This window comes from Dipodomys ordii, unplaced genomic scaffold, assembly GCF_000151885.1.
Source record: "Dipodomys ordii isolate 6190 unplaced genomic scaffold, Dord_2.0 Scaffold48, whole genome shotgun sequence".
Taxonomy (NCBI): domain Eukaryota; kingdom Metazoa; phylum Chordata; class Mammalia; order Rodentia; family Heteromyidae; genus Dipodomys; species Dipodomys ordii.
The window spans coordinates 788,907-800,780 of NW_012267264.1; the positions used below are offsets into that span (position 1 = coordinate 788,907).

Consider the following 11,874-nt stretch of genomic DNA (forward strand, 5'->3'; position numbering starts at 1 on the left):
CTGGCTGGCTTCACACTTCACTTGAGGACCTTGAACCACCATCTTCCAGGAGGCTCCCTGAGCCATCCCAAACCTGGGCGCAAGCCTAATGCTGTTAGGCATTGTTTGGCTGAAGAAACAAAGCCATCAGGGGGCTGGTGGAAGGGGCTGGGATTCTGCCCACTGGGAAGCTCAGAGTGAGCTCCAGGGAGGATCAGGCTGGAAGGACACGACCTGCCCATCCCATTCCTTCTCTTTAGAATGTGTGGTGGAAGCTGGTGGACGGAGAATGGCAGATGGAGAGAGCTGGAGGGACCCCGACAACCCCTGCCGATCCTGCACCTGCCACGTAATCCGAGGGAGGAGACGAGCATGGAAGACCTTGCAGATGGATAAGGGTGGAGGGTCCCACATTCACCAGCACACCTGGGGTCTTTGAGGGACAGAGGCCTCCCTGTGCTGGATTTCAGCTCTGGTGTGGATGTTTTGAGATGTAGGCCAGTGGTGCTCAAGACCCCACCCAGAATGCCTCAGGATATGTGAGGTTAAAGGACCCAGGCCCTTCAGGAAACCCCTACAGCCATGGTATCTGTCTTCAGCGGGGCCACATGGAGTGTCACCTCGAGAAGTGCCAGGCGCTCTCCTGTCCCCATGGCTGGGTGAAAGTGCACCAGGCTGGCAGCTGCTGTGAGCGATGCCAAGGTGCAGAGTCGGGCCAATAGAGGCGGGGTGGGTGAGGCCTGGTGTGTAGGTGGAGCGCTCAGCCTCCATACCTCCTGTTCCCTCAGCCCCCACCCAGGCTTGCCTGCACCAGGGACGCCAGGTGGCCTCTGGGGAGCACTGGGCAGTAGACACCTGTACCAGCTGCTCCTGTGTGGAGGGCACTGTGCGCTGCCAGAGCCAGCGCTGCCCACCACTCTCTTGTAACCAGGTGAGTGGCGGTAGGGGTGGGGCACAGGGGCACCGCCATGCCAGGATCACCAGGTGTGGTGCAAGAGATACAAGATGGGGAGGGACATCGTTGGGAGAAGAGGTGGGGACATGTAGTTACCATTATAGCCACCAGGTGGTGCTCTGACCCTCTCCTGGTGAGCCTGGGAGTGGGCTTCCAGGAGGGTCAGCTGGGGCTTGGCTGGGATTGGGGCCCCGTGGGGGCATGTGGTGTGCCTGACCATGTCTGGGGCTGAGACCAGGACGAGGCACCTGCCCTGAGTCCTGGCAGCTGCTGCCCCCGCTGCCTGCCCCGGCCTGCTTCCTGCATGGCCTTCGGAGACCCGCACTACCGCACCTTCGACGGCCGCCTTCTGCACTTCCAAGGCAGCTGCAGCTACGTGCTGGCCAAGGACTGCCGTGGCAGGGACTTCAGGTGTGCACCCCTCCCCCTTCTCCCTGACTCTCCCCCCTGGCCCCTCTGATCACTGGCACCTGGGCCTCTCCTGTCCCTAGTGTGCAGGTAACTAATGACGGCCGGGGCCGCAGCGGCGTGGCCTGGACCCAGGAAGCGACTGTACTGTTGGGAGACGTGGCCGTGCAGCTGCAGCAGGGCGGGACAGTCACAGTGAGCAGAGGACCGGAGGGATCGTGGGTCCTGGGCTCTCCACCTGTCCGGCCCAACAACACCCCTTCCACCGCCTCCCTGCTGCAGGTAGACGGGCGCCCCGTGGCTTTGCCCTTCCTGCGGGAGCCGCTGCTGTACGTGGAGCTTCGAGGACACACTGTCATCCTGCACGCCCAGCCTGGGCTCCAGGTGTGGCCAGAGGGAGAGATCTGGGTGGAGGTGGGCTCCCCAAACAGGGCCTGGACCCTCTCACATCTGCTCAGGCGTCTGTGTGTCCTGGAGAAGCAGGGTGCCAGCTAGCTCATGGGTGGAGCGAGGGGAGAGGGTACCAGTGAGATTCCAGGGGAGGAGCCTGGGGCAGAGGCCTGGAGGGGCAGCTGGAGGAGTTGGGAGCTGAGTTTTAATCTTGGCTAGGCCACGGGTCCTCTGGGCTCTTAGGCCACTGGTAATCTTCTCTGAGCCTCTGTTTGCTCAGCGGCGAGGTGGAGAAAAGGTTAGTAGGAGCCAGACTACGTCATCTAGTTAGTGTCTGCCTCATGGCTGCCATGGTTCCTCTAGGCTAGAAGCACAACTCACAGGTGCATACAATGAAGGGAGCGTGCGCCCTCTCCCCACTCAAGCTGTGCTCTGTCCTTCACAAGGCCCCAGTGCTGTGAGACACGGGGTTTCACTGCACCTGGGGCCCAGGTGAGGGGTGTCTCACCAGTGTGGGGGAGGCAGTCTGAGTTGGCCCTGGCTGCACAGCAAGTGACAGGCCCAACGCTCCCCTGGAAGTCCTCTCCGCTAGCGTGGAGAATGACAGCCCCGTACATGGGGCCGTGAGGGACTCAGCTTCTTGGGGTTCCTTCCCCTTCCCCAGCGTCAGGCCTCTCTGTACAGGTGCTGTGGGATGGGCGCTCGCAGGTGGAGGTGCGTGTGCCAGGCTCCTACCGCAGCCAGACCTGCGGGTTGTGTGGGAACTTCAATGGCTTCGCCCAGGATGATCTCGCAGGCCCGGATGGGCTGCTCCTGCCCACGGAGGCGGCGTTTGGGAATAGCTGGCAGGTGAGTGGCCTGGGGTGGAAGCTGGGGGAGGCAGCTGGGCATGCTCCGGTCCTGAGTCCCAGCACAGCCATTGCCTCTGCAAGGGGAGACTTGAGAGGGAGTTGAGGGTCTTGGGGAGGAGTGGGGGAAGATTGACTGTTGGGGTTCTAGGGGAGCTGGGATGGCCTGTTGAATAAGCCTGGCAGCTGAACCCTAAATCCTGCATTGCTGCTCCCTGGCTGTGTGACCTTGGAGAAGGCACTTACCTACCCTGGGCTTTGGTTTCCTCATCTGCAAAATGAGGACAAGGAGAAGGTAGATGATTCTTCTACTTTTCTTGAGAGCCTGGGCACTGTCCCTAGCTTCTTTCACTCAAGGCTAGCATTCTACCACTTGAACCACAGCATCATTTCTGGCTTTTTCTGTGTATGTGGTACTGAGAAATGGAACCCAGGGCTTCATATATGCTAGGCAAGCACTCTACCACTAAGCCATATTCCCAATCCCTCTTTTTGTTTTTTAATTAGCTTATATTAGTTATATGAGGGGGATTCTATTTGATTGTATTTGACTTCTTTCATTCTTGGAAAAACCCAAAAAACAAAAAAAAAAATCCCACCCCCCAGTACCAGCCTCTGGCAGAGCTCATTCCCTTGAGAGAACTTTTTTTTGTTTTTGTTTTTTGGTCCGGTTGTGGGGCCTGAACTCTGGGCCTGAGCACTGTCCCTCAGCTCTTCAGCTCAAGGCTAGTGCCCTACCACTTGAGCCACAGCACCACTTCCGGCTTTTTTCTTTTTGCTTATGTGGTGCTGAGGAATCGAACCCAGGGCCTCAGGCATGCAAGGCAAGCGCTCTACCACTGAGCCACCTTCCCAGCCCCAAAATACCAGCCTTGATTTTTTTTTTCTTTTTGCCAGTCATGGTGCCTGCTACCACTTGAGCCACAGCACCACTTCCAGCTTTTTCTGCTTATGTGGTGCTGAGGAATCGAACCCAGGGCCTCATGCATGCAAGGCAAGCACTCTACCACTGAGCCACCTTCCCAGCCCGAGAGAACTTTTTTGTGGGAGGGACATGGAGGTAATACTAGCACTTGTACTCTAGGTGCTTTACCATTTGAGCCACACTCCCAGCATGGTTCTTTATTTTGTGGTTGAACAAGTTTATTTTTTTATTTTTATTGTGAAAATACTGTACAGAGGGGTTACAATTACATGGGCAAGATGATGAGTACATTTCTTATCAAGCATTGTAGCCTCCTCCTTTGTTTCCCCTTCCCATCCCTTCCCATTCTCCCCCCATCCTCCACTTAATCCTCCCCCCCCAGCATGGTTCTTGAATCAGAGTCTTTGTTATTTATTTATTTGTCTGTTGTGGGACTTGAACTCAGGGCCTCGGCACTGTCCCTATGCCTCTTTGTGCTCAAGGCTGGAGCTCAACCCCTTTGAGCCACAGAGCCACTTCCAGTTTTTGAGTGGTTAATGGGATATGAATCTCACAGGGACTTTTCTGCCTGGGCTGGCTTCGAACCACAGTCCTCCGATCTCAGCCCCCTGAGTAGCTAGGATTACAGGTGTGAGCCATTGGCGCCAGGCCTTTGAATCAGAATCTCTTACAGAGAGATTCTTTAGGCTAACGCAAGTGGTTGGGGGAGACATGGCATGCATGTCATCTTCCAGTAATGGTGGCATATCCGGATTGTTTTCCTATCTAGGTCCCAGAAGGCCCAGGGCCCGGCCGTCCCTGCTCTGCAGGCCGTGAGGTAGATCCGTGTCGGACTGCAGGTTACCGGGCCAGGCGAGAGGCCAATGCCCGGTGCGGACTGCTGAAGTCCTCCCCGTTCAGTCGCTGCCATGCTGTGGTGCCCCCAGAGCCGTTCTTTGCCGCGTGTGTGTATGACCTGTGTGCTTGTGGCCCTGGCTCCTCAGCCGACACCTGTCTCTGTGACGCTCTGGAAGCCTATGCCAGCCACTGTCGCCAGGCGGGGGTGACGCCTAACTGGAGGGGCCCTACACTCTGTGGTGAGGGGCGATGCCCAGTCCAGGCTGGGGGAGGGGCAGAGGGGTGAGCAGAGTGAGGAGCTGTCTGGGGCCCCCATGACCTCATCTTCCACTCTACCTACAGCGATGGGCTGTCCCCTGGACCGTGGCTTTGTGTTCGACGAGTGCGGGCCACCCTGCCCCCGTACCTGCTTCAACCAGCATGTCCCCCTGGGGGAGCTGGCAGCCCACTGCGTGAGACCCTGCGTTCCGCGCTGCCAGTGTCCCGCGGGCCTGGTGGAGCACGAGGCGCACTGCATCCCACCTGCCGCATGCCCCCCTGTGCTGCTCACACGAGGTCAGCCACCCCCCACGCAGGAGCCCTGACCAGGACCCAGCATGCCAGAAGCCTCCCTATGGAGAACAGCCACCACTTGTGCAGAGCTGTGAAGACAGAGCCCCGCTCCCTGCTTGGACCCTGGCAGCCTGGGTGGGCCTGTGAAGACCCCCGTAGCACTGAAACACAGGCAGTAAACCCCAAGCCTGCATGGCTTCTGTGTGTGTGTGTCCTCCTGGCCTGGGCGGTAGCGGGCTACTGGAAACGATCAGAGTCCCTGGAGCCAAAGGACTTTGCTCCATCCTATGTCTGTGTCCCTAGCCAGGCACCTTGGTACTGGAAGGTGGGACCCACCTGTCCTGTTTGCCACTCTCTGCTCAGTGGCAGGCTCTGTGGAGCTGAGGAGCCACACAAGGGACTCAGTCCACACACAGTCCCTTTTCCCTGGGCTTGGTGGTACTAAGAGCTCAGGTGCCTTCTTGGCCACTCTTAGACCTGGTGACATAGGACCTCATGCCTTGGGAGACAACACACAGACACATGCATGTGTGCATGCATGTGTAAACGTAGCCTTCAGAGACACAGGTATCATGTGCACGCATGCCTGCCTGCATCCACAGCCATGGCCACCTGGGAGCACAGTGGACAATGACAATAAGACATGTGTGCAGCTTGCCAAGATCCAGTAGGAGAGAGAATGTGTTTGGAAAAATCCCAGGATGTAAGTCCTCTTTGCTGTGTAGCTGCTGTATAACCTTGGAGTTTGAAAGGCCAAGGTTGTTATCCTGGCGGACTCCATTGTGGATCCCTAATGAGGGAATGAGGGCTCAGAGCTCTAGGAGAGGAGGCACACAAATGCTTTATCGTTTAATGGAGCAAGGACACACTTGGGGGAGGTCACCTGCGCTGCCAGCTCAGCCCTCTTTCCAAGAGGCTTTTTTTTTTTTTTTTGCCAGTCACAGGGCTTGAACTCAGGGCCTGGATGCTATATTAAGCTTTTGCTTAAGGCTAGCATTCTACCACTTTGAATTACAGCTCCATTTCTAGTTTTTAGGTGGTTAATTCAAGGTAAGAGTCTCATGGCTGTTCTTGGCTGGGCTGGCTTTGAACCACTGTCCTCAGAGCCCAGTCTCCTAAGTAGCTAGGATCACAGGAATGAGCCACCAGCATTCAACACTATTCTTGTTTGAAAGAGAAACAGGAGATTGCCCCATCCTCTCATGGCAAGGTAACAAAAGTACAGGCAGGCAGGGCTGGGAAGTTGGCTCAGTGGTAGAGTGTTTGCCTTGCATGCATGAGGCCCTGGGTTCGATTCCTCAGCACCACATAAGCAGAAAAAAGCCAGAAGTGGCATTGTGGCTTAAGTGGTAGGGCGCTAGCCTTGAGCTGAAGAGCTGAGGGACAGTGCCCAGGCCCAGAGTTCAGCCACCACAAACCAACAAAATAAAAAAAGTACAGCCTGTGGCAGCACAGGCTGCCAATGTTCCAGACCACCTTAGTCAGATTTCCATGACTATAATGTAATCCCAGAGGCAGTTCACCTACACAGAGGAAGGGTTTATTTTGGCTCTTGGTTCCGGAGGTTCCCATTCCAACACCAGGCAGCCTCCACTGCTTTGGGCCTCTGGTGAAGGCACTGATGACAAGGGTGGAAAGCTTATGTTGGAGCCAGGAAACAAGAGACAGGAAGGTGAAGGGGTCCCGGAATCCCGTTCCAGAGGATCTGAGAGCTATGGACCGCCTGCAAGATTTCCTAAAAGTTCATAGCACCTCCTAATAGGGCTGCAAGCCTTTTGCAATGGGCTTTTGGGGGACATTCAGCATCACACTGTAGCTCTGCACCTTGTGTGTTCCGTTCCTGTCCTTACTATAGCTCACACATGCGCTTTCCTCCTCTGGGGTGAAAAGCGCAGCGGACGCACCTTGCGTGCTGGGAGGAGCAATGGGATGACGGTGGCCAGCCTCTGCAGGCAGGCTGGCTGTGCCCAGCATGTCAGCCTCACACAGAGCTCTTGATGGCGAAGAGCTTCACCTCCCAGAGTGTGTGTGACAGCTGTCCATCCCCAGACAAGAGTGTGTGTCACAGTTGTCCATCCCCAGACAAGATGAAGGCTGCCACGTGTCAGGATTGTCATGTCAGAACACAGGGACAATCATGGCCTCTTCCTGGAGCTCTGGCTTCATAGGGCTGTGAGGAAGGAGTGCATGTTGAAGCATATGGGACCCCACACCTAAGAATCTGCTGGAAGCTGCTTGCTTGCCCCTACAGACACATTGGTCACATGCTCGTAGAACGTCGTTGCAAAGGACATGTAATTCAGCTACTCGGGAAATGGAGATCAGGAGAATCGCAGTTTGGGTCCAGCTTGGATTAAAAAAAGATGTGGAGCCAGGTGTTGGTAGCTCATGTCTATAATCCTAGCTACTCAGGAGGCTGAGATTTCAGGATTGTGGTTCAAAGCCAGCCTAGGCAGGAAGGTCTGTGAGACTCATCTCCAGTTAAGCACCAGGAAACCAGAAGTGGCTCTATGGCTCAAGTGGTAGAACACTAGCCTTGAGCTGAAGAGCTGAGGGACAGCGCCCAGGCCCAGAGTTCAAGACCCAGAACTGACCCCCCACCAAAAAAGAAATTGTGGAGACCTCACCTCAACCAACAAGCCAGGTTTGGTGGTCTGTATTTCTGGTCCCAGCCACACAGGAGCATATGTAGGAGAGCTGTGGTCTGAGGCCAGTTCTTAGGCAGAAACATGAGACCCTATCCAAAAGAATAAAGCAAAAAGGGATGGGAGAGCACATCAAGTGGTAGAGCACTTTCCTAGCAAGCCAGAGGTCCTGAGTTGAAATCCTAGTACTGTCAGAGAAGTGAGCACAGTTACAGCAGTCCCATGGAGCTGGGTAGTGTATATGGAAGGCAGCGTGGGTGCTGCAGCGGAGCGCACGCCCCTTCTGTCAGACTCATGCACACATTGCACGCCACCACCTCCAGGAGAATACTGTCTCTGAGGCTCAAGCTCAGGTATAGCCAGCCGCTGGCTTGGCTCAGCTCGGGCGTCAGGGTCCTGTATTATTGAGATCAGATCCATGTTTCTTGCTCCTGGCTCTCAGCATCCTATCCACCTCTCTCCAGCCTCTAGTGGCAGTGTCTGAGGAGGAAGGGAAGTCTGGCCTAACCCTTTCTCCATGGCACAGGTAGCCACTCCTTGGGGCCTAGGGCTTCCCTGTGGCCCCAAGCAGGTTTTGACCCTGTACCAACTCCTCTTCCGGTGTCCTGCAGGCCTGAGACAGCTCTGGCCGTACTTTCTCAGGTGAGGAGGTCAGGCACTGCCCTGGGGAGGGTGCAAGCAGGGACCTGATTATACTTTGCCCCACCCCCTTCAGGTGCAAAAGTGCCAGGGCAATCAATCCCCCAGGACTAGAACTTTGCACCATGCTGCTAAAAATGGAGCGGAGCCAGCGGGCCCAGGAACAGGTTGGGACTGGCCAGTGTGTATGGGGAAATGGGGTGGCAGAGGGAAGGACAGGTATACCCCTTAAGCCATGGCTCTGGTTCTCCACCTTCCTGCAGCTCCTCTGGGACTTGGAACTGTTGACAGGGGCAGGGTTGAGCCTCTTCTGGCCATGCTGGGTCCAGTTTGGTGGTCAGAGGGCCCGGTCCGGCATGCATCAAGCCAGCACAGCCAGCTCTGTGATAGGATGGATGGATGGGGACACTGAGCCGCTGGTGAGTGGGCCAAGCAGGGCACTGTGTGATGTTGGGGCAGTCATGCTGGTGAGGGGAAGTGAAAGGTGTGTGTGTGTGTGTGTGTGTTGGAGACTGACAGCCCAGCATTTGATCTCTCTGCTTGTCATTTCTTGGAGAATGTGAGCCTCAGTTTCCTCAGCTATTATATAAAATGTAGACAGTGACAGACCTGTCCCTAAAGCAGTTGGAAGGACCAGGCAACTCATGGGAGCAAAGGGGTTTGCACAGTGTCTGCCTGGCATGTACCAGGCGCTCGTTATCATGATCATTATCATTCCACAATTAACCACTGGCTGGATCAAATCAACTGTGTCACGATACTCGGAGCCTTTCAATGTGGGCGCCAAGGCAGAGTGAAGCCACCTGGCAGGTCCCAGAAGAAAGACGCACTGGTACACAGGAGGCCCTGAGAGAGACACTGAGTCATTCCTTGTAGTGGACCCCTCCCTCCAGAGCTAGAGCACTGCTACCCGGCCCCAGAACAGAGCTGAGAATTGGGGATTGCGAATCGTCATAGTCCTGGCTCATCCACCAGCTGCCTAAGTCATTTTGAGTCACTTTAGGAGCCTCTCTGAGCTACAGAATCCTCAGCTGTAGGAGGAGGCTCCATTAACATCAAGGTCAAGGCTGCGTTCTCATCTGAAGGCTTAAGTGGGTCCAAGAGACTAATTTCTAAACTCACCATGGAGAGGAAGGGAACAGAGTCACACATGGGCCTGAATATCAGCAAACAGGGAGCACGGGGGACTAGCTTAGAGGCTGCCCTGCGAAGCCAGACTCCCCCAACTCTTCCAGAGTTCCAGGCTGCACCCGCCACCCCAGGCTGAGGACTCCTTGAAGCAAAACCATCAGCTCCTGGAGGAGTGAGTTTACCTTTCAGGGAATTGGGCATTTCCTCTGTGTTGCCACACACAATGGTCAGAAATCTAACCCTTCCTGTCTCCTTCCCCGCAGTCCATCCCGATGCCCTCTGCTCTTGGCTCTGACTCCTCCAGACTCTCATTCAGTTGCATTCATGGTTTTTCCATAGAAGGGCAACGCTCAAATTCCAGCTTCTAGAATCTAGTGAATGCACCCACCTACACTCAGAGTTGGGTATTGAGATGGGGGAAATTTATCAGCCTGCATGCCATGGGGAGTGTATCTGAGGCAGCCCTAAACTCCTGCAGGGGGCAGGCCTTGACCATCAGCAGCCCCAGACTGGTGAGGGTCCTGGCATAGCTGCAGAAGCCACACCTGGTATGTATGTCAACATGAAGGGACCAGGAAGCTGAAAGATCAGGGAGCCCCTGGAGCCGGGAAAGCCAGACTGGGTCAGAGGCAGGGATGACCTCATCTCACATCCACGGACTTTCATTACGCACTCATCCATCATCTCACACCCTTTCCTCTGGGGCTGGGCCACCTAGGGATGGCAAGTGAAAGAGGATTAACAATACCTTCTCCAGAGGGATTCTGAAGCTGACATGGAGCTCAGGGAGGAGCACCAGGAGTAACTGTAACTGGCTGCCCAGATATAGGGGAGGGAATGGGGTAGCAATCCCAGGTCACCCTTTTGCCACCCTTATGCCAGGCACTGAGTATATAAATATATACACAGAACAGGAGACTTGGTCCCATCTTGGAGATCACAGGTCAATGAGAGTATGATATTAAATAGGTAATTGGAAGGTGGGCGAGGTGGCTTATACCTATCATCCAGCTTCTTAAGAAGTAATATCTGAAGGTCACAGTTCAATGCCAGCCTGGGCTGAAAAGTCCAAGAGACTTCTATATCCAATTCATCAGATTCTCAATGTATTTGTTAACAAATTTAGCTATAGCTTTTTTTGTGTGTGTGCCAGTTCTCGGGGCCTGATTACTATTCCTAAATTTTGTTTTGCTTCATTTTTCTCAAGGCTGGTACTCTACCACTTAAGCCACAGCTCCATTTCTGGCTTTGAAACTTGATCCTCAGATCTCAGTGTGCTGAGTAGCCAGGATTAGAGATGTGAGCCGCTGGCACCCCAACTAAAGACTTAGCTTTTAACTGCTCTATAACACATATGCATAATAAGGAAGGTGCTTTTTTTTCTTTTTTTAATTGGGAAAGAATCTTTTTTTTTGGGGGGGGGTCCAGTCATGGGGCCTGAACTCTGGGCCTGGGCGCTGTCCCTCAGCTCTTTAGCTCAAGGCTAGCACTCTACCACTTGAGCCACAGCACCACTTCCAGCTTTTTTCTTATGTGGGCTGAGGAATCGAACCCAGGGCCTTGAGCATGCAAGGCAAGTGCTCTACCACTGAGCCACCTTCCCAGCCCGGGAAAGAATCTTTTTACAAGTGCTTAGGTATTTTATCTCTTGGAAAAACAGGCATCAATTATACTATTGCCTGGGAAATAAACTCTCTGCTAAGTCAACAGATCAGCATCCAGAAGCAAGGGGTAGGAGGTTGTTCTTCTAATTCCTGGCCATCATTTCTCTGGGTTGGGAGTCTTATGAGACTCTTATGTTCAAAAAAACTTGCTGAAAGACAGATCTATTTCCGCAGAAAATACCCCTTTCGTTATGAATATTCACAGGAGTCTGTATTGTTTTGAGAGAAAGATGTGCCATTCTTATGCAAGATCCCAATTTAAGACCTTACGAAATCAGGTTCCTCTAAGTAGTTCTGGATTCCGAGCATCTCTCCTTCACAGCTGCAGGGAAGCAGTGACATCGCATCCTCCCTTTTTAGATTTCTTTTGTTAGTTCTGAAGACTTGCAGTTTTTAGGCTGGGCTCTGGCTTAAAATTTCCTGTCTTGAATTTTCTTTGATTTTGCTATCAGGAACAAAGCGCTAAGGAGGACTTGCCTTAAGAATAGCAAAAAGTAGAGCACATAGAGTGGGACTAAACCAGCATGCTAGAACAAAGTGGGGAGTCCTTGTGCAGAGGGACCCCAGCAAACAAGCCCATGGCCAGGCATCTTGTGATGGTCTTGGGAAGAAAGGCTGCTGGTTTCCTTAGGAAGGATAATGAGGAAGATAGGGTGTGTTGTGGCAGGCACACGCACATGGCAAGCCTGCACACATGACAGGCTGTGGGAATAAAGGTGGAGAAAGTGCCATGACAGTCACACAGGGCTCCACACCGCTCCATGCACAAGGGACTCCCGCAGCTCTTAGATCCAGTTCAGGTGGAATGGAGGGGGGGGGGAGGAAGGAGTGCTGGAACCTGAGCAGCAGCTCTCAACATCAATCTTTCTCTCTCAGGTTGCTTAGGACAGAACCCCACTAC

The 11,874-nt window shown here is 54.1% G+C and overlaps 1 protein-coding gene across 1 annotated transcript in view; it reads left to right on the plus strand.

Moving 5' to 3' along the window:
• Kcp (kielin/chordin-like protein) overlaps positions 1 to 4,974 on the plus strand; it is a 29,806-nt gene extending 24,832 nt beyond the window's left edge. The window contains exons 30-36 of the mRNA XM_013019958.1: positions 768 to 910; positions 1,173 to 1,345; positions 1,426 to 1,537; positions 1,625 to 1,726; positions 2,417 to 2,581; positions 4,275 to 4,581; positions 4,685 to 4,974. Coding sequence (XP_012875412.1) covers positions 768 to 910; positions 1,173 to 1,345; positions 1,426 to 1,537; positions 1,625 to 1,726; positions 2,417 to 2,581; positions 4,275 to 4,581; positions 4,685 to 4,926 — 1,244 coding nt within the window. The 3' untranslated portion in view covers positions 4,927 to 4,974. The remainder of the gene's footprint in view (positions 1 to 767; positions 911 to 1,172; positions 1,346 to 1,425; positions 1,538 to 1,624; positions 1,727 to 2,416; positions 2,582 to 4,274; positions 4,582 to 4,684) is intronic.
• The last annotated feature ends 6,900 nt before the right edge of the window (positions 4,975 to 11,874 follow it).